Source organism: Dufourea novaeangliae, unplaced genomic scaffold, assembly GCF_001272555.1.
Source record: "Dufourea novaeangliae isolate 0120121106 unplaced genomic scaffold, ASM127255v1 scaffold124, whole genome shotgun sequence".
NCBI classification, from domain to species: domain Eukaryota; kingdom Metazoa; phylum Arthropoda; class Insecta; order Hymenoptera; family Halictidae; genus Dufourea; species Dufourea novaeangliae.
The window spans coordinates 3,213,890-3,237,387 of record NW_015374010.1 but is presented as its reverse complement, the minus strand read 5'-3'; the positions used below and the strand labels follow the sequence as shown (position 1 = coordinate 3,237,387).

Genomic DNA, 23,498 nt, shown 5'->3' with positions numbered 1-23,498 from the left:
TGGCGAAACAAATATATGCTCATACTATTTCCATCGATTCAGATTCTTCGTACCTAAAACTGTATATCTTAATATCTATTCACAATCCGAATATGTTATGATGAACACAAATTTCTCCATCGAACTCTATTCCATCTAAAATCAAGAAGCTATTCGTCTGTCGTGTAATCCATCCAGGTGGTTCAATGTCTGTTAAATATGTTAACCGATAAGATTTTGTATTTCCAAGTGAACACGAAATCGCTGCAACCTCTGCTCGCAGCTTTTGCTATTTTTACTCGGTGCACATGCACGGACGTCTAGCCTCCGCGATAAATACATACAACGTACAGAATTGCGAAACTCGCTAACGCTAAAATCAACTTGGACGAAAATTATTTAATCTACTTATTATAATAAAAGTCTCTGAGAAGGTATATACGCGTACCTGAAGGTATATACAATAAATGTACTTTAACCCTTTGCACTCAGAATTTCCTAATTCCCTATACCTGCTGTCCCTTCGGAGGAGACAATCAACTGCAAATGGTTAATAGATTTCCCATCTACTTAATCATTTTCGCAAAACAAAACTGCCAAATATAGCTTTTATTTTTAGGCTCCAAAGTGGGGTAACCCCTTAACACAGTAATTTCAAATATCGAATTACTGAAAGCCTCTCCATTCCAACTGGCAAATGATCGAACACCGAATATCGAACAAAAAGGGTTCCGGTATAAATTTCTCCGAGGAGAAAGAAGCGAGGATCGATCGTTGATAGCCGCCAGAATGAAATTCTAAAGTTAGATCGTCCCCGCATAATTTCTGTTCAGCGTGTCGCGTTCACAGAGCCCTTCTCGTTAACCGAGGAGAAGAAATTCCGCTGATGTAACAACGGTCCTACACTCCCGCTGAATGTCTCTGGTGTTCAGCGGCTGAATATCTCGCGTTCCTGGCCGCATAAATTTCGAGGGAATATTTAAAAGCTCCGCTACTTCTGGGCACTCGGCCCGGCTTTGTTCCATTCCAGTGGTGTTGCACGGACGAAACCGCAACACCGACTCGGCTCGCTTGGATGAATTGCACCCTTAATTTATTATCGCGTGGAAACAGATACGTCGATACCAAGAGTTTACGATTTTTCATCGAGGAAACGGGACATGGGAGGCGTGCACGGAAGAAACGTGGAACTCGATGTAGGTCACGACGTTGGTTCTTTTGTGATTGAAGAGAGTAGACTTGGGACCTAGTGAAACGAAATGATCGAGTTTGGGAGAATAAAATACAATCAGGAACCGACATACACCCCCGCCGACCATAAATCACTTCATCAGAAACTTGGTTGTTCTGCGAAAAAATGGATGTCGAAACAGAAATGCAATCACTTGAAGCAATTTCACTAATTTACTCTTTTCTCGGTTAGAGTAATCCAAGATAGTGATCTTGGATATAACAAAAATGTCTTTCAGAATTACTTCCACAATTAATGCGATCGAATAATCCTGATGAGAACCCAATAAAAATCATGAGTATTTTGTGATCGAACAAAAGAAGGTTTTGGGAGAAAAATAAAATGATAATAAAGCAGTCGGAATAGACGTATCTCGTTAATAATGTGACAGCTTTATTACGATATGACTGAAGAACAATTAAAAATGCGACTGTACAATACTAAATTGAATAATGCATTAGCTGTCGGTCATTCGACCAGCTAACAGCGACACGGAGCACTGCTACTGAATCAACTCTGACACCTGAATAATCACATTTGACGCAATAATAGCTTTATGTATCTGTAACTGATACGAACAATTTAAAGTAGGAGGTCATTGAGACCACTGCGTATATATATTTGCATGTAACAATATTCCTCTATCAATTCAAACTACTTCCATTCAAAGTCTGAAGCCTAGTCCAGACCCCCAGCAGTAATCGTCTACGATCTACTTTTACCTGAGCAACCGGACACAAACTAACTACAATTGGACACATATTCTTAACTAAAAATAGTTATATTCGATAACAAATATACCAACAACTGTCAAGTGACACACGTATCCAGGGACTGAAACCTAGTTTAGTCTAGGTTCAACCGTAAAATCCTAAAAGCAGAAAAACAAGGTCTCCTGATCGATCCGTATCGCAAGCGACCCAAATTTCTTGCCCGAAAATACCAGACAGATGCACGAGGAGTCCACGTATATCAGCGAATCGAACTCCAAACAGACTACTTTCCATCGTGATATCAGAAACACGAAATACCGGCGTAATCGTCTGGGTAGAGTGCATCGTAATTCCAGGGCACAGAAAAAGTCTCAGGACGTGGCCCAGAAACCCGACCGGAATTTAGTGGCTCTACGGAGTCGGGGTTTCTTGCTCGGTTCCGAGGACTTCTAATTGACGCTAGGCAAAGAAACAATCCGGATTCACCGACGGAATTTCACCTGTCCCGCTGTTACGTGCGAGCACAATGAAATTCCGGGGACAGTAATTGTCAGCTAGCGCTTTGTTTCGTTGCCTTTTCCCACGGTGTTTAGCATTCAGCCCTCGATAACACTATCTTTTTGTTCTCTGAAATTCGGACCTTCGTGATCGTTTCATCTGTTCGAAACATTCTTTTTCGGTGGCAAACAGAAAAGAAAAAGTATTTGATCGAATGTGGGAGTAGTGGAAAGAGTCAGTGACTGTGCGTGTTGACTTCAGTATTACTCTAACTAAACAGCAGAACTTATTCGGTTGAATTGTAAGTAATTGCCGGTGCAGGTACTGGGTCCGAAATTTTTCCGAGAATTCCAAATGACCTGTAATCCCTTGTCACAATGGTGGTTAGCTTATGTCTAAGAATAAAAGAGTTTAACACTAGAACTACCGACGATAAGGTATAACGATTTCTATCGGATTGATAAACATGACAAATTTTTGAAAATATAGAAATCTATAAATCAACTAGTTTCTTCAGGTTCGTAGTGGAATAAATGTTGTAAAAAATCTAAGAAAATACATTGCTATGACATTTTAATGATCCTTGTAAGAATGTACTAACCAGTCATTTTGACTGTTTGGTAGTTCTATGTGTGTTAAAAACACTTGTGAGCTAGTTTAGAAATCCGCCAACTACAAGATATAATTTAGCTTGCTAAGTTTTTCCGTTTCACGACAACAGTATATCGAATAATACCCTCTAATAATGTTGAAAGTGCCCACTCTGTCATTGTTTACGATAGGTCAAAAGTGTCCAGGTACTGTCTAGGTTACGAGCAAGAGTTAACCCTTTCGTGACCAGCGGGACGCATATGTCCCACTTGAGCACTCGAACTGTGACATACCACGCCGTTCCTTTCGTGACCATTGCGACAAATATGTCCCATTAGAGTACTCGAACTGTGTGAGACATACCAGATTGCAGATGAAACCGTAAGTCGTGGAGTTCTTTGTAATAGTGTATATTTTCGTCTTGCAGTTGTTGTGTATTTTCACCTTTATTTTTGTTTGTTGTGCGAGATTATCCAAGTAAGAGGCTACATGTGTAAATTCTTTCTCATTCCAACAACATTTTCGTGTTATTTTGCGTCTCTACTGTTAAAGACCAGTCTCAGATGAAGCTTTCTTCCGTGTTCCACCATACATCGAAACATTCCATAACAAATAATTATTAACATTTGTAAAGAACAATTTATAACAGTAAAGTAAAAATGTGTTTCTCCCAAAACCAACTTCCCTGCTCACAATAACTTAGGTCTCAGTGGAATAAATACGTCCCACAAAAAATTTAAAAAAAAAAACATGAAAACTCCAAAGAACTCTGATCTCAATTCAGTATCCATTACAGACCTGAGATAATCAATAGATAAACAAGCAACTCCGCAAAAAAGCTAATCTAGTCACGAAAGGATCAAAGGGGTCACATGACTCATAAATTCCTCATCAAGCTTGCATCTTCAAATTCTTCATCCTTTCACGTTCAATGTCGAGCATAAATAATTCCGCGGTACACTTTCACCGGGCAGACATTGATCTTTGAAATGTCATATCGCCGCATCTATATATATGCAGGTGATCTATCTATTCTTGACTTATCTTATTCCATCCTGTCGCGGCGGCGAAGGCGTCAGGCTGGCGAACCTGAGTGCAACCGAACCCGATTACGATCCTTCCTTATTTTCCTCACCGTGACGGCATATTCTCTTCTTTCCTTTTTCGTGTTATTCCACAATCCCTTTACTGTTTTCTCTCTCTTTCTCTCTCTCTCTCTCCTGCTCCTCCCTCGTCTCATTTTTGTTCTCTCGCCCGTCAAGCCGGGATATCCGGAAACGAGAGAGGATTTCGCTTGATCGAGTTGCACGCTTCTCTGTCTCCCGTGGCGGATATAATTGCGAATGGGATCACACCCCCGTTGCAAATCCTATTCAACGCTTTCACGTCGCGCACCGTTTCGTGCATTTTCGCGGGATGGATTCTCGGGAAGCAAAAAAAAAAAAAATAAAGAAACGAGTTGTTTCATCGAATTCGTGTTCATCGGTTACAATGGGCCTCGACAGACTGTGTCTGGCCCCGTAATTGGGCGTTAATTCGCATTAAAGGACTCGGAAATGTTTTTTTTTTTTAGTGTTATCCTGCGGATTTTTATGCAAAATGAAACTTTCTAAAGTAACTTGTACAGACAGAAGCAAATGTAGAAATTTAATTTTTCTCTTAAGTCTTTTATTGTATTTCACAGAACCATATTGGCTATAAATGCATAAAATCCGCAGTCTAGTTATTAGACTAATTATCATGCTCTCTTTCTTTGATCTCTTTTTTAACACTGTGACGCAACCAATGACGCTACAGTGGCATCATGTTACATAGTGCTAATTATTTGTAGTTGATAACGTGACATTGGCGTCATAAGAATGTCAACTGACACTTTTTTTAGATATTCAATGTTATTGAATTTTTTTGCATACATAGAAAAAATCGTATTTTGTTAATTATTTCCTTCTCTTTCTATTCACTAGCTCGCGTCTTAAGGAATCACTCGTTTTTTCGTTCTGAAACTTATCGAACACTTTAAAGTCGTCACAATTGCTTAAATCGACTTTTCATTATCTCTAACTTTTGCAACTCTCTTAACTTTTTTAATACTTCTCTAAACTCTCTTAGGCTTTCTGCTTGTGCCACTATTCGTGATTCCTCATGGTTTTGTTAAAATTTTATGGAATTTTCTGTATAGTTACCATAAGTTTTTATAAACTCTGGTAAATTTTTGCTCATTATTGTGTATCTAAACTTTTTGTTTGCTATCGAGACTTCCATATAAATACTTTTATATTGGCGAAACTAGCCAGTTCGTCATAGTGTTAATAAATTTATTACTGTGTATGTGAATAAATCACATCTATTGGTACAACTAATGTTATCATTAATTAAATGTAGTAAACATAAATTGTTCTTGCAAACTGTTTTATCTATAAATATCCCTCCATTTTTTACATTCAATAGTTCACAGTACTTTGCCGGAGATTTTTTCGTGTAATAAGAGACGTAGAATAAAATTGTCCGTGAATTAAGATATATTCAAAAAATGAAATCACGCATTCGACAAACAGCTAACCGATTATTCATATACATGATTCTTTCTCGTAACGGACTTTATAATAATCGCGTATAAATGAAAGAATTTCACGGTTTCAAGTAAAATGATCACTATCGAGAAAACGAGTTCAGTAGACCATTAACCACATATTTAATGAGAAAGTAAAATTCAAATCTAATTAGAGATCAAGCTAGAAATCCAAGATTACTTTTTCATTCGACGATTCTCTCATCAACATTTCAAGAATGAAATAAGGTCGATCGATTCTCTTCGGTCTAAATTACAGACCTGTCGAGAACTGCTGGATGAACAAAATGATTGATTCAAACTGCAAATATCGAAACAAACCGCGGAAACCATGTTCATTTGGTAAATATTTCTCACTGAGGAAAAATCAGCCAGTAAGGAAAGATAATGGCAAAACGATTCATAAGAGATAAGTTAAAGGCGTATCTCGGTTGGAGCTCGAAATTTTATTGTTTTTTGATCTAATCGCAATGCAGCGAGTCACTCATGCACTCCATTTTTTTTCCCTCCGGGGTTCCCGTAACTGTATTGCATGTTACCCGGCGCACTTCCTGTGGATGAGAATTCCTTAACGAACTAGTTTTCAGCCACGCGTTTGCATTTCACGCGCATCATGCCGCCGCCGCGTTTCTCGCACGAGATGCACAGAATCGGCTCGCACTAGTTAGCATTTTGACCGAACACGGGCTTGATTTCGAATACCGTTAGCGAATTACTCGACCGGTGGACTTTTTGTTAATTCAATTACGTCGGCTAAACGGAACTGACCGCTGGTGCTTGGTAATTGGAGATCGAATTCGAGATGAAATTGATAGAGGAAAAAAAGGAAAAATATTTAAACTTGGAATAATTGCAATACTGAATTGTAACACTAACCATTACTTCGTTAATTAAATAGTGTAAATTTGACATTTTCCACTAATATTTCGAAAAAGATTAACTAACGTAATATTCCATTTAAAAATAGAAGGTGAACCGTGAATGAGTAATTATGAATCACTAATGAGTTATTAAAATAATTGTAAAATTTAATGGATGAAATTTATTCCAAACGAAGACGTTTAAAAGTGATGTGCATCGCTAACCCTCGAGATAAAGTAAGTTAGGCCCATAAGCTACGCTGCAAAGCTTACAAAACATTGGTATAATGTTTGTAAAAGTGCACGTTCTACATCGAAGACTCAACGGCGATAATTAAACTCAAAATTTTATGCATTCATACCATGCAGAACTATCCAAAATAAAGTAAAATACACAGATTTAATAAATTCATTATGCCTTTCGTAGTTTAATGAAATCTTTAAGAAAACGAAAATTTTTCTATTTTTATTTCTGAATTTATAAACTGCAGCGGTTCTTGTTTCATTGATGCAGGCTTGAGACCAAGAAACAATGAATGTGAGTGAAATAGAGAGAAAGCTTCGAACAGCTGTTTTACGATGTGTAGCACAGATAATAGTACGCTCACTCTGAGGAACCAGTTCCAGCAATTGGTGGGGATAACTCCACGTCAATTAAGCGGGGACTCCTGTACTCTACACACTACAATTTTGCATGAAGATCCACACTCTAGTAACGACTACACATACGACGTCTCAGAGCGAAAACCTCGAACCTCGGAATATAATATTCCTTTCAGCCCAACAAGATGACCTCGAAGGATTCTCAACACCTTCAAGTGCGCCATTTATCATCGTGAAACTCGAACTTCCTTCAACCCGGATCGTATTCAACCCCACGCGACCCAACTTCTCGCTGAAAGACACACTTCCTTAATACGTGTCCGTTTACGAATTAAAGATCCATTTATATTGGAACGGGATGAGCTTTCGACGAACCTTGGGTGAAGGTTAGACAAACCCTGACAGAAAGTTAGATGAACGAACCCTGACAGACAGTTAATTAGACGAACCCTGAAGTTAAACGAGCCTTCCACGAGCTCGGTAGTAAACATTCTTTCATTTGAAACACGAAAGAATATTTTTGTCGGCTCATCGAAAACTCTGGTGAAGGGATCGTCAAAGGCTCATCCCGTGCTCGACCCATCCTAATATAAACGGTCCTTTAATCGGGACACCTCGGCGAATTTAGCATAATCTCGTGCGAACGCGGGATCGTCCAATTTGTACGGGGGGAATCGGGAACGTGAAAAACCGCATTCTATGACGGTTCGATGGCGGCACTTCGTACTTTCGAATGTTCGCAGGTCCCCGTGTCCCGTTCCCGATACGGGGCGGGCGACAAGCACCGTTGTCTAATGAAAATTAATTAGGAACGCCGAACGCGCAGCAGGTGTTATGAGAATTCGTTTAAATTAGCCCGTGTAAACATTACCATGCAAAATTATGCGCGCCGGGGCTAAACGTAATCACCTTCGTGCCGTGCGCGTGCGCGCACGCGCACATCCCGGGCATTATTTACGGGGATGCAATTATGTTACACGAATCCATGTGGCCCCGCAGTCCCCGGTGTTATTCTAATTTACGATGCAAGGACGCATTCGAATATTTGCCGGAGATTATGGGCGGCGATTCGGTTGTTACTGGGTGGACAACATGGCGCCATCGGGACTGGATGTAGTTTTGAGGGTGAACTTTAATATTTTACTGTCCGATGACTGAACGGGATTAAACGGAGCTAATTTTGTATGGTATGGTATGGTGGCAGTGTGTTCGGAGTTCGTATTAGTCGAATTTTAGTATAATCGTCGTTGGACCTCTGGGTACAATGAGTATAGAGTGAACTTCCATATAACCCGAGTTCATATAACACGGATTCGTGTAATACAGAAGGTGTCTCACGTGTAATACCGGAGTCTACTGTATTTGTACCGAATAAGGGGACACACTTTTACTGTGATTACATTAGATTAATGTTAATTTATTATTATTCTTAACGTGATATCATTATTATTGTTAATATTCAAATTTCAGACATGGCATGTCTTGGTTTGTTTCTATTTTAACAACAATAAATAAGAATTGAAAATTTTAGGGTGATTTTATAGGTATCCCATGCAATGTATTACACTGTACTGAATGCCTGAGGGTTTTACTTAGCTTAGTTAATCTTGCTGCGCCTTCCAATTGTGAACATTATTAAATAAGTATTGAATTATTGAATAGATATGTAGGAGATTGAAGAATAACCTAATTATATGATTCTATAATCTTATCTATTTGATACTATGATGGTATACATTCTTCTGAAGCAAGAAACGTAAATCAAATATTTATACAAATATAGAAGATTAGATGAAACTACATAATAAGTACATCACGTATACGAAATCATGTTTTACTAGCTACTCTTAAAGCCACATTAATCCGTCCTTCAATAACAACTTATTTTCAGTCGTTAACTAATTCTTTAATATTTTTTCCTTTTTAAAAACAATTCCAGGAATAATAATTGCAAGAAAAACAGTACCATCTGAATATTCGTTAGACATGAGTAATTAATCCACCGAAGTAATAAAACAATTTAAATCTGAAAGAGTTCCATTACTTAAGGATGCACAAAGGAAATTTACAGAGTGAGTGAAATTCTGAGGATTCATGGACTGGAGAATATAAAGTGCACAATTGTCCACATAATTTTCCACCCGAAATCAGTTCTAATAGCGTCATCCCACGCGGAATCGTTTCCAATAAACCACCATGCCGAAACTGCCCCGGGGGTACCACACGGTGCGACGCGGATTACTACTTAGATTCGTGCCAATATTGCCGTACGAAGAAATTTGTTGCGGCATTATTTACAACTGTACCTTAACTAGAACAATAGAACAATGGAACAATAGAGTAATGCGAGTGTAACGAGGAGCGGTGTTACAGAACGAGTTGCAGTGCAAATAAACGGGCCCGCATACCAGCAATTTCAGACGTCGAAAAGATAGAAAAATGATCAGGATAACCGTTCCGCTGTAAGGAATGAACGCGACGAGGATCAAAGCGTTCCAATGTTTCGTTATTTGTCGACGGACGTTCGTTCATTTTTTTCCCCCTTTCTACTCCTGTTTGAACGATCACATCCTGTTCGTGGAATCCTAAGGGCGATCAGACGGTCTGTTTGAGATGTCGTTAGTCGAGAGGATCGGCCATAGGTACGAAGGTAAATACACCTGCCTTTTGATTTCGTATTTGTAGGAAGATTGCTTCAGAGTAAATGCGCCCGGACCCGCGCGCAGTGTAACCCTCAAAAGATTGCCGTTTACTCGACCAGTGACTCCGTGTTCGACGGTTTCGAAATTGTTATCCTGAACGAAAAATTTTGGGGAATAACTTGGAGCCAATGGTGAAAAGACGTCAAAACGTTATTAAGATTTTGCTGACGGGAGGGTTCAACTTAAGAGCGTACGCTCAGAGTGGACTGTATTTATAGCATGCACAAAACTAAAAATATTTAGAAACTACTGCTCAACTTTTATTTGTCAATCTATATTTTATAAATCATACTGCCTTTTCTCTTGAGAATTTTTTTTTGTACAGGCAGACTCTATTTAGACGGTTTTTATCCGCATACAGAAAAACCAAATGGAGCAAACACTCCGCCTAAATCGGAGGACGGGTGCACGTATAATTCTTTTTAAAACAATATTATGCCTTTTTAGAGAGCCCGTTTCAACATATTAAAGTTTGAAGAAAATCGGAGACACCGACCAAATTGTAAACTATTACCGAACCATTCATATTTCTTGTTGTACTGTGCGCAACGAATACCACACTTACTTTCATTACACGTGTGGCTTCTTTCAAGTGGTCAGAAATTTAACCCTTAAACTTTATTCCCAAAAAATTGTAGTTCCAAAATAAAAAACGCTCACCTTTTCGATGGCTTCCAGCGCCGCTTCAAAACTCCCAGCATGAGTAAACCGATGTAAACGAGGCCCAGGTGCCAACGGGCTTCCGACTCCCAGGAGCGTATCAACCACCACCACCACCAAAACCAATCACCACACAACAAACACCGGTGAACTTCGTCGATCTTTCCGAAAGATCTCTCTCGTCACCCGAGTCACACCATGATCGTCCACCGTTCTGTGTTATTTCGCGCCAGAATTTATTCGTTACACCTCTCTAGCAGGTTGACACTCTATCGATCAATCGATCGACACTCGTGATTTTCTTCCGACGAGAAATCAAAGAACTCCCCTGATTGACTCACTGTTTCGCACGAGACGCGATTCGCTGTATCGTGAACAGATATCGAGAGTTTAAATCGCGAGCTCCAATCTCGTAGCGCGGCCAACTTCAAGTCACACACCGAGCTTACACAAACTGTTCATTAAAATTGTTAATAATAATGAATCCAATTTACAGGGATGGTCAATAGTGTGAAGATGCACAGTATGTTATAAATTGTCAATAGAACATAGCCTACTAATCCGTCTCTAACGATATTATGTAACATCATTTTTCCGTTAAATTTTTGATAATTAATTAAAAAAGAAGTCTTTCGATTAAGATACAAGTGTATTACTATCCCGTTATCGATTTGTGGAACTTCTCACCCCCCCCCCCTTCCCTGGAGTAACGATAAGAGTTTCGTGTTTGACAAGAATCTCTATCATTTCTCTGATCCGTCAACGCATAATAAGACCTTCGCGCGTCAATACATACGGGTGAACGTCCTGCGCGAACCTATTTCACTTGGACGGAAAAAAAAAGACACGGGACTCGTCAATAGTAATGTCACGTTCGCTTCGGACTCAGAACAGAGAAAAAAAAAGTGAAAAACATTAAGAGCAGGCAAAGTGAGTCAGCAACGCTTCTCATTGTCCGCTTATCAATGAACAATCACCGACTCAACGCACTCGGGAATCGCGTGGGTATTTTCGAACTGTTCATTCCCGAACGAGCGAGGTTAATTAACCGGAAAATTGTAAACTCGGCGTGAGACATGGAGGCACAGTGAAAATCTTATTTCCCCTTCTCGAGAAAATCGAAATAACTATTGTTTTCGTTGATTGTTTTACCAATAAGATACTTATAGGCACAAGTGTGGCCTTTAGCAATTACGTCACAATTTAAATCGAAAGAAATGACACTGTGTAAAATTTTAATTAATTACTTATTAACTCATTCGAAATTCTTATCAATTTGATTATCAAATAATGACACCACTCACGACGAGACACAGTGTATTCCAATAAACATTCACAGTTAGTTGTACGTATGTACACAAGATGATTATATCGCTGATTAATTAGCTGCCAATGATGTCAGCACGAACGGTACCTAGCTTCCCTGATTAATCGTCCGACCCAAATAAGAAATTACGGTTCATGATAATAAAACTCACAATTACCCCCAGTTTTGCTAGAAAAAGCTTGCAACCACTACATCCTGTTCACGATATTCTTTTCCATAATTACTACATATCACCCGAAACACATTTCGCTCGTGAGTTCGAAACGTTTAAAATAAATCATTTACCACTAAGGAACTAATAAAATCTTGTTTGCACCATGCGAATTTTTATACTCCACTTTAGAACATTACATAAAAATTCGATTAATTACTACACTTCTTCAAAGTGCAAAGTGTTTCAACGTCACAGATATGTCTAAATCTCCATAATATAAAGTCCATACTAATCATCTACAATGGTAGTCATAAGTTTAAGGACTGAGTTCACTATCAATAACAATTTCATGAAGTAATAATAACAAAGAAGTAATATTCAAGATATGAGAACCGTCAAATTCACGTTTATCTTCACAACACTGTCAATAAATAAACATGTACCACAACAATAAATGGATTCTTCAAATAACATCAACCAGTAAATAATAATCATAACCTAACACTAAACAATTAATACATCAATTTGATATGAAACTTCCTTTTGATCGTTATATGTACACTGTCACTGACACCCAGAAAAAAACGCGCGTACTGTTGCCCAAACATAATGTTGCCCCCCCGATCACCGCGTAATCACACGATGTTCATTTCGAAGACGGAGATCATTGTCACTTGTCGTCGTACGCGTCGATCGATAGATATTTCGGAGCAATCTACGTCGCAAATTTCGTATAACAATCTGGTAAACGCGTGGACAACAGGCGGGAGGCGAATCGTTCGCACGGAAACGTTACGAGGCGAAACAAACCCCCAAGCTCGTTTTTCCGCGTTCGAATGAATCACCGTCTCTCGTCGTGGGGTCTCACTCGAGGCACACGGGTAATACCACTTGCCACTGTACGCAAAACACTACAAGGCGCGACGGTGCATATGCCCGTCGAGCCTCCCCCGGAACGATACAATCCCTCTCTCCACCAGAGATTTCTAAAAGTTATCACACACAGCTTTCATTGGCTGATTCTTGAAAAGATTAACATATATGTTTGGCAGTCATTATAAGAATAAACGAATAAAAGTCATGTATGATAATTTTCTACCCATCTATGCTCTCCACTAAAGACCACACTGCGCGTTTTGGACTCGTCGGGGAGAAGTCAAAGGCGCGACTACGAAAATCGGTGGCTCGTTTTTTACCCACGTTTTACGGAAATCGGACACGGTGACCGTGTTTCCTGACAAGTAGAAGACGACGGGGCGAAGAAAACACTGACGACGTATGTACGTACGTATCGACGCGAGTCACACGCAGCAAAGAAGAACACGAGCGATCAGACGGAAGTCGCGCGGCGCGAAAAACACAGACACGAACCGGCTGCGCGCCGAACTCGAACTGAACCAAAGACAGAGATGGCAGACACGCGGTACTCCTTCCCCGGCGAGCAGCCGGGCTCCTCGCTTCCCCCACCAACCGGACCGACTCCCCACGGACTTCCCTTGCCGGCCAGGCACGGCTCAAGGTACCGGCGATACCAAGCGCCACGGGCCACCTTGTTCTGGATAATCAATCGAGTTACATAGAGGGTGGTTTTGTGCTGCGACTGCATACACGCAAAAACTTTCAAGGGCAAATTTGACAAACGAAAATGATCGATCCGCCCACTGTATACGGGTATTGTATTTTATATATTTAATTAGTAGACTGAGTTTACGTAGGATAAACGCACCAATGAATGAACATGTAAGGTGGCTCACGCAAAATTTTTAATAATTATAAATTTAGTTGAAAATTTAACAGAACATTCTTCATAGCTTCAACTTTTGATTACTACCGAAAAATCGCAAGGGCAACGATAAAATTATTGAAAAAGAAACGTTATAAAAATGTCTTTTTAACAGGAGTCTTGTGGAACAGTAGTTGATACTTGAGAAGATAATCGCTTCTTATTTAGTTTAAAAAAAAAGACGCTTTCATAGAAAATTAGGTGGTCATAGATTTTTAATAAAAGATAAGAATTAAAGATACTTATAATAAGATCGCGAGGATATTCGACGAAGTATTAATTTATTGCAAACAGGTTTGTGTGTAATAAATATTATCTTTGGCAGGTACTTCTGTGTTCGTTGTTTTACCGTTAGATTTTGCATAATAAATGTCCTTTGAATAATAGAATTTTAACCATTACAATTTATCGTGTAACGATGATCTTTAATCGAAGTAAAGTCTATCTTAATTAACACACTGTCTCTAATTAGTTACAGGTAAGCTTATTGATTCCATGTTTAAGAGTTTTAAGATGGTTGAAATAAAGTACGCTAAAAAGCGACATTTATTATGCAATAACATAATATTTTCACGGGCAACACGATTTTCATTAAGCTATGTTTAATTTCTCTATTTAACGCATACTAATCTGAATCATATAAATTAAAGTGTACACTAATGCAGATTGTAATTAACATTTTTAACTTCAACGCTGATGAAAATGTAAAATATATGTAGGTACGTGTAAGCCGGTCAGCAAAACCGGCGTTCAAACGAGAAACGCTCGAACTAAAAGTGAAAACAGAATGAGACCGTAAAACACATGTTCATCATAAATTTACGTCCAACGCTCTCCGGTGAAGCTATAGGATTGCATCTACATCCTGCAACCCGGGCATAAAAAGCTCGGAACAAGGGAGAGGATGAGCTTAACTGGCGTTGCATAATCTCATGTTCGCTAATCGGATTACGAGATAGTTGATTCGCAGTAAAACCAAACCGTATAGCTCTTATTTCTGAACATCGATGCACAATTATTTTTAAGAGAGTTCCGTCATCGAAATGGGTCAAAAAGGAAGAAAGAAACATTAGTTTACTAAATGATGTGTAAAAAAAATTGCAAATGGCCGGAATCGCGAAGAGAATAGTAATGATCGCTTTTTACAACTTTTTAATCTGAGGCTATAATGAAAATTTAATAGTAGTTATATACATACTGAAACTTTCATTGAAATTGGTTGATACAAATACGAGCGACGTTTTATATCCCATTGTATTTCGTTTTCATTTCTAAAATTTTCAACATAGAAAATAATCGTACCGTGAGGGGCAGATAACTACTAAAAAATGAAGAGTCCAGGGGAAACGGTCATAGTCCATTCTAATTCGGAATTGAAATTTTAGCATCGTATGTTAAATCTTAGGAAAAATTAGGGGCCAAAGAATCTTTGGTTTGGGAAAGAACGATCAATGTCACCTTTCTCCAATGGAAGAATGATCCAATTCGATAGACCAATGTCTGGACTATAAAAAGAAATTAAACTTTGGTGAAATTTGTAAGCGTTTAATATTTTCTTAAAAAGATTCAAAAGTAAATTATAAAAAAGAAGAATATTACATTTTTGATCGTGTACAGTGAGAGGGAGTTTACAACAGTTTCTTTCTCAAATACAGAAAATTTTACTTTTTGTGACTATGATCATTGTTCCTTTGGACAGTTCAAATTCGAATGGAAAATTCGCGTGCATCAATGATCGCGATCCGTCTGAACGCTGGACGTATCCCGAGAAACGTAATCGTCACTTGACCCGCGCCGTACTCAAATCGCACTAAGTTATTAATACGGGAACGCGTACCCCCTAACAGCAGCTTTACTGAAAAATTACGAGAATGCCTCTTGACATTTGCGCATCCCACGAGAGTCCTCTATATTTCCTTTGCACGCCCTCCGGCTAAAGGTTGCCCTGGTTTCTTTCTATTTCTAAACTGCTGTACCATGATATTACAAAGTGGTATTTCATGAGAATGAAACGAGCAAGGCAGAATACAATACGTACCAATTATTAACAGACAAAAGTGATTTCCTAATTGAAAACGTAATATTACGCACGCCAAGGGTACGCTATAACACATGACGTACCTTTTTTGTATTGTTTTGTGTAAATATTAAGTATTTTTCATTGAATTCAATCATTTAGATTAATTTTTTCTCATTAAACTATGACGATGTTTAGGTATGAGATGTAAGATTTATGCGTGATACAAAAGTTTATACTCAAATGGAAATTTAAATGTAATGACTACCTTACCTATCTATATTACAATTATACTGCGGGCTTTTAAGTAAAACGTCCTTTTATGAAGCGATTTATAGAAGCCAGAAATAAAAATAAATAGTTTTTTCACGTTTTAAGGATTTTAGTGGGATAAAAATAAAATGTAAAATTGATTAAACTCGACGGAATTTTTGTCAAATCAATAAAAGTTCTTGATTATTTTTAATTTAATAAACCCTTTATTTGACTATTAACAATTTATTTGAAAGGGAATTTGTGTGCCCATTTCTGTGCTGGTTATCAATTAATAACTTTTTCCAAGAAAGACTCGAAATGATAAGTCAAAGTCTACAGTTTGGGTGCACCGTTTAAACGACTGTTTCCTTAAAAAAATAATAATTTTGTCTCTACTTAGGTAAAAAGTATAAATCTGAATGTTAAAATTGTTCGTTAAAAATGCCCGTGATAAACACGAGACATTCTTCTGATTCAAAAGCCCGTTTCGCGTGTGTTTCGGCGGAGATAATAGAGAACGCCATTTATTCTCTGCCATTCTTTCGTATTAACGAATTTAAATGGAGGTCCTGGGAGCCCCGTTAAATACAATACTAAATGGTAATTGAATTGTCGTACTTTGAAAGAGTTTCCCGCTAAATGAAGATCCACTATCCCCGTCCGCATAGAATAGCAAATTTTCAGCAAAATGAACAATAAAAATACATTCACGGGACCAGAGTACAATTTTAAACTGGACACGAACCCACGTCTTTCATCTGATATTATTTTCCTAAATGTTTTTGAAAGTATAAAATAGCGATTCTATAATTAAATATTAAATAACTTTACACTGTTGTATGAAATCGTCAGAAGTCCAATTTTACGTATGTTTGAACAATTAAGCGGGGGAAGTGACCATTTTGATATATTTCTTTCGTAAAAGCAGTTGCTACCCAGTTTTATTGCAGCATAAAAAGCTGAAAGTTTAAGATCTACTTCACATCAGTGAAACTATGGATTAAACGTTAGTCGTCCCAAAGCTAGTCACAGTGAACCATCCCCAATTTTTTAAACACGTCAAATCATTTCTAACAACGAAGTAGTCATTCCAAGTATCCCTCCATCCAAATTCAAAGTCGACAAGGATCAAATATACAATGTGCCGGTCCCAGATACAGCGAAGAAAGTTTCGAGCCAGCGGAATATCCCAGGAGTCGACATCACGGCTCGTCATTCCGAACTTTGCACTTTTGAAGATGCAATTGCGCCGAATTATTCAACTTCTTCCGAAGCATCAACCGGCTCGAACTTGTACGGGTGAAGTATACAGGGTGACCCAAAATAGGTGTAAGTCCTTGACAGGGGTGTGATTCCTGGAGTGATTTCTGACAACGTTTTTCCTTAGCGAAAAAGTTCTCCGAGGCTTTGTTAACAAGATATTAACGAAAAACCCCGACCAATCAGAGCGCTAGTCTGCTGTTAACAAAGCCTCGTAGAACTTTTTCGCTAAGGAAAAAGTTGTTTCAAATCACCCCAGGAATCATCCTTTTCAAGAACTTACACCTGTTTTGGGACACCCTGTATAGTAGTCGCCGTGCAAGTTGACGGAAAGTTGTTCGTCGGGGCAATTGGCTCGACTCCGGAGCGCTCCGCGTTCCACGGGATTCGGAACACACACAGCTGAGCCGCCGACTTCGGCGACGCTCGGCCACAATCGCAGGGGCGATGCCATCGATTTTTCGTTCGTGCAACCCCCAATGCGCTCTATGCTGCAACCACACGTAGTGCATCGCCTCTTTTGCAACGGTTATACATACTCTGACGACCTTTCGTTCTGAAAGCCTCGACGACCCGCGGGGCGCGATCGGTTTCACCCTCTTCAACGGGGGATGCAAAAGGTCTTTGTCATCCTTGATACCGTGGACTTCGGTGTTTCGTAAGAAAATCCACATCCTTTTTGTCTGATCGCGGCCACCCCTCGTTACGTATACAATGAAACGTGCAATTTAATCGAGCCCCGCTATATTGAATATTCATAATGCCGATATGATTTATACAAGCTGTGCTGCGTGCTCCGTAAAATATGGCGGCAAAGTTTCAAGTTTGTCTTTCGTGACGTCGCGAAGGATTTATTACACGGAGCATAAATCTTTCCGTTCGGTTTCTATAATTTTGTTTATTATCTGGGGTAAATGTCCCAATTATTGCCAGTGTCTTTAATACTGCACTTTATTTATTTTACTTGATAAAAACGTAACGTATAATGAATTGTGTGAAGAAAAAATTTTATTATTGAAATGAGATTTTGATTTTCATAAAAACAAAGAAATACGTTTATTTGTAAGTAATTGGTATTTAAACGTTAATATTGAAATATTAAAATGCAATTTGAGTGTCGAAAACGCGACCACGGAACCAAAAAGTGATGGCGAAATCTTACTATTAGCAAAGAGCCATGATTTTACTGTTCAACTTGTATGTATTGTAAAAAATGATTTGTTAAATTAATTTAACATATTTATTAATAAGACTTACTTTAATTTTTTTGATGACAGTTATAGATACTGAGATTGCTCGCAGATCTTAATTAATTAACAATTAATTTTCATATTTAATTGTGTAAGACTACTTCTTTTATGAAAGGAATGTTAAATAATATTATGTTTCAAACTAAGACGATGTTTAGGTTAAACAACACGTAAAATGATTAAATAAAATTACGCTACAATCTTAAGGTGGCAATACGTAATTAGGATATTTACCTTCGATTTACCTACGACAGAAAGAGTAGTCTTCTCTTTAGTTTCTTCATGGACGGGAGACGATAAAGCTGTAAGCAACTCTCGAATATAATTGCATTTAATTATACCGTGAAAAAGTATTTTCTTATAGAATTCTTTGAAGAAGAAGCTAGATAACCATTAACGTTAATCAATCTCCGGAAGGAAATTTATCGTCTTTCTGCGTGAAGTTTTCAAACTCGAAAGTTCTTTGTCTTATTCGCGCGAAAGTTTCGCACTTCCTCTCATCGTCCGTTTTCACAGGCGTCTTAACGATGGACTTCTAGAGTTAAAGATGACTCAGAAGAAATATTGCGAAAACTTAGTACATAAATGTTTAACAACATTTCACGGAAGTGCTTTTATTAACGCTCACGTAACCGATACTCAATCAATTTTAACCCGTCTTTGTGTTCCAAATGCAATGATAAAAAATACAATCAGACACCAAGTCTATGCCCTCTAATTTAGAAACACCGTATGCACAGGCGAAGGAAATAACATATATTAATAATAAATTTAAAAATATTGTAACATGGTGCAACATAGAAACGGCAGGAATATCAAACGAAAAGAAACTTCCTGTAAAAATAAGGAATTTATAAAAGATCCTTAAAAATAAGGAAGAAGCATAAAATGGAGGATAAACGATTCGAGGGAGTATTAATTACAGGGCCATTAACTGCATGAAGATCATAAGAGTTCAGTATTAGTAGTGTATTGCAAGAAGTACTAATAAAAATAATCCTTTTTTTCTAAACGAAGTTTCATGGTCAAACCTCTTTAGAAGATAAGCAAACAGAAGTATTTGCCTCAAGCTTGATACAATCGATCTGGCTCGACCTGCGCCATTAAAGGATTAAGTAACAACCGGACCGAACGAGTCGAATTTATCACGTATCCATATTCCCCTGTAGCTGCAGGTGGCCCATTCAGACCCCAAGATGATTGGCCAGAAGTAGCCGTTCATGAATAAGATGCAAGGACCTTTACCTCCCGCGTGGAACGATCAGTTTCGATGACGGGTTCTTCGTACGGGCCAATCCACGGAGTTGTGTACCCTGCGGGTACAACTTAACCCGCAGGACCGTGAAATCTCGAGGAACCAGTCGTGTGGTTGTTAATGTTTCCTAGCTACATCGGCGGTCTGCACCTGCGGCGTCTTTTCGGCCGATCGTTCCTACCGACGTTAGAGGACCAGTTTGCACCACCCTAATCTGGAAATGTATCTTCAGCAACAATTGGAATAGATTTCACAGATGTCTACGGGTTAGAATTAATTGTAGGTATAAAAGACTTTTTTGTTCCTTAGTGCAGTTTATATATACAGTGGGTTAAAGCAGAGTTCCAAAGATGTGAATTAACATTCAGGATTTCTTAGACTTTTTGGTCAAAGGTTAATTATTTCGAATACATTGTAGGAATATGTAAATTTGATTTATTTTAATCGTATACTGGGATTCAAAGACTGAGAGTGTTATTAACTTAGATCATTCTTTGACCGAATGATCAATATTGGAAATTTTAGAAATTTTAGGATTCTAAAGACTCAAAAGTCTGATTTTTAAGGTGCCAGCAACCTGAATTTAGTGGACTTTGGTCTTAGACCTTTGGATCTGGGCGTTCTAAGGTCCCTAAATCTTGAGTTGACATGATGACTATTTTTTAAATACTCTACTTCGTAACGTGTATAATAAAGAAATTAAAGGGAAATAAACGCAGCTATGTGAAGACTTGGAAGACAGCGTTTTGTGATTTCTCTTTATCTACTCTTAAAGGAAGTATCTGTAACCCAGACGCTTCGATTCAACAACGAACCAGTTCAATATTGATAAGAAGATAAACTGATATTTATATACTGATACGTGTTATATCCTCCGTATGAAAAATTAATTACCTCCGTTACACTGTCACGAATTTTTCAAATGACAAAATTCCTTCAAGGTTGAGGAGTTTGGGAGAACTGAAGAGCTTCCGAAAAGAGTTACCATTCTTAAATGAAACTATTGGGAAGTTCGTTCGCTGAAGGCTGGGGCGAGAGAATGTAACGTTTCATCAGACACGATTCTTTTCAGTTAGAACAAAGCGAAGCACGGGAGCAAAAGTCGCGTAAATCAAAGAGCACGTCTCGTAAAAAGATTGGGGTTGTTCAAGGACACTAGACTTTGAAGGTGCCCTAAAGTATTCTCACGCCACTCGACCCAATTTCCTTCGCCGTTGTGTAATTACTAGCCAGCGAGGTAGTCGCTTTCATCCCCTTTCGGGGAAAAATGATTCCTTTCTCACTCGATATCGATCAGTGCGATGAGAATGGATATGATATTGGCTTACAAACAAACTTCTGCAAATGAAAATAGTACCAAAACACGAAAGCAACTTTGACAGACGATAACATTTTCAAGACAATATTAGTAGTAGACGTGAACTCTACGAACGATAAATTATTCATATATTTGAAACTATTTCACGAATTTATGAAGACACGTAAAAAAACATGTCTTTCCATTTAAAAAAAAACGAATTTGACCTTCATATGACCTGTACGCGTCCACCCATCAAAAAACTATTCACATCATAATATGTGCTCCTTGATATCATGCAAATTGGGTTTGACACATTTTTTTTCTATCACCAGTAACAGCCAAGATATTCAGGTGGCCTGTTTTGGGTGCTTCACCCTGTATATTATACCCAACGTAGAGGGTAAAAGTATGATGTTCATGAAGCCACAGAATACTTCCCTGTGAATCTACTTTAGCTTTTACCAACTAATTTGGATAAGACTGCACCTTGATCTTAATAATACTTTATAAACTCCCCCTATTTCAACCCCTACTGGATGACTGTTACAGTCAAGCAACTCCTGCTCATTCAGTGTCCTTATTGATCCAACAAAAATAAAAATTTTTATGGGTTCCTTCTATTTGCTTAAAACTTCTACACTACTTCTACAAATTCCAAACTTCTTTTTAATGACATCCATTAAATTTCCAAATCCCCTGGTTCAGTACATCTTAACGATCCCCCAGCATACTATCCTACCGCGGACCGCACACGATTGCCGCAAAAAATCTCGACAAAACTTCACCGATAACCACGAACCGACAGGAGAGATGCTAATTACACGGTACACAAATTACGAAATTCGTTCACGCAACGGTCCACGCCGTATCTCTTATCACCAATCTCTATCGGTCACGGCCCGTTGAATCGTCGATTTCGCGTATCTCGTTAAACCGAGTCCGATAAAATCACCTCGCCGATCGTAACGTTTGTTCGCGGATGAGACGGGGTATAAAAGGATGGAAAAAAAAAACTGCTAGATCGGTCGTTCAAAAAGGCATCGACGCGCCCGTGGCTCCTCCGTCTTGTCGTCGCGATATAAAATACCCGGCTTGAAAAAGGCACGCTGAATGGCCGACGGCGCGGCCCTGGCTAAAAACCGGACTTGCTCTCGTTACGCGACGCGGCTTAAAGAAACGAGGCACGGGCAGTTGGCCGCGTTCGTAAGGGGCGCAGGTGGGCCGCCGTCAGATGACCGCCACGGAAACGGTGAATGAAGGTGATCCCAGCGGATAGAAGGAGGGAAGCAGGTTTCGACGAGCGTTCGTTGCACCGGGCTGGTAAGCCCCGGAGGCGCGACAAGACAAATGTGTGCTCGCGAACCGAATATCAATTTCGACTTCCTGCACACCCTTGTGATTCGTCAATGCCTTTTTGTTTCGCCTCCCGACTTGTAATTTACTGGTCGTGTCAACGTGAACGTGGGGTCTGGGGTGTATTAGATTGAATGGAACAGTTTCGTGTGTTTCGTTTGAAAAGTCTGTTTTACACGTTGAAATAAGTAATTTGTGCAAAGTGACTTGTGCATTCGTGTGTGCGCATGTGCAAATTCGTTGATAACCACAAGGAACTTGTAGATTCTGTTCTCGAACTGTTTTTGAGATATTTAATGTTGAACGTTTGACAAATTCACTTCAACCATAATATTTGGTGATTTGTGCATTTATAAATTTTCACAAGCAAATCGTTGGACTTAGAAATCGTAGCAATTATGTGACGACTGTCACAGTGAAAAAGGCTGTACTATGAAAAATAGGAAATAACCACCGGTAGGTAATAAGTTATTTCTAATAACATGTACTAAATGTTAGTTTCATACTTGCTAAATAAATCTCCTATCTCCTTTTTCAATTGAAAACATATTAATTAAAATGAAGGAAAAAATAAATGGTTCCGGCCGGGATCGAACTGGCGACCTTCTGCGTGTAAAGCAGACGTGATAACCGCTACACCACGGAACCACATGTTCACGACTTTCGTTATACAAGTATTTAACAACACATTTCTAAAATTTTACTTGTACAGTAAAACCTGTTTTTATGCGGTAGATAGGGACCGCATAAAAGAAACCGCACAAAAAAATATTCGGAAATTTCATAAATACTACATATAATAAACAACTTTGTACGACATACTACATAAATTTTTTTTTATGCGGCGGAGAGGGACCGCATAAAAAAAATCGCACTTAGAAAATACGTCAATTATTTACGAAATACATGAGAAAGTGCTTCCAAACAAAATAAATAATTAAATTACACATTATAAAAACATTTAATTTTTCATTGTAGACATGGAGAAGTTTTCAAAATGCACATTACATAATTCACTGCTAGTCGTCGTAATCCTTAACGCGCATCTTCTTGTGATGAATTGGTTCACCATCTGCTAGTCTATTTAATATTAGATTTTTTGTTTCTAATGGAATTGTCTTTCTTTTCACTTTTTTTT

At 38.6% G+C, this 23,498-nt stretch overlaps 1 protein-coding gene and 1 non-coding gene across 4 annotated transcripts in view; both read right to left on the bottom strand.

Annotated features, from left to right (window-relative positions):
• The window catches only part of LOC107188496, a 380,591-nt gene extending 370,064 nt beyond the window's left edge, over window positions 1–10,527 (bottom strand). For all 3 annotated transcript variants that reach the window (XM_015576795.1, XM_015576793.1, XM_015576794.1), the window contains exon 1: window positions 10,407–10,527. In XM_015576795.1, coding sequence (XP_015432281.1) covers window positions 10,407–10,447 — 41 coding nt within the window. In that variant the 5' untranslated portion in view covers window positions 10,448–10,527. The remainder of the gene's footprint in view (window positions 1–10,406) is intronic.
• A 12,408-nt stretch (window positions 10,528–22,935) lies between these two features.
• Trnav-uac lies at window positions 22,936–23,008 on the bottom strand. The gene has a single exon. It is a non-coding gene; the product is annotated as a tRNA-Val (tRNA).
• Between the last annotated feature and the right edge of the window lie 490 nt (window positions 23,009–23,498).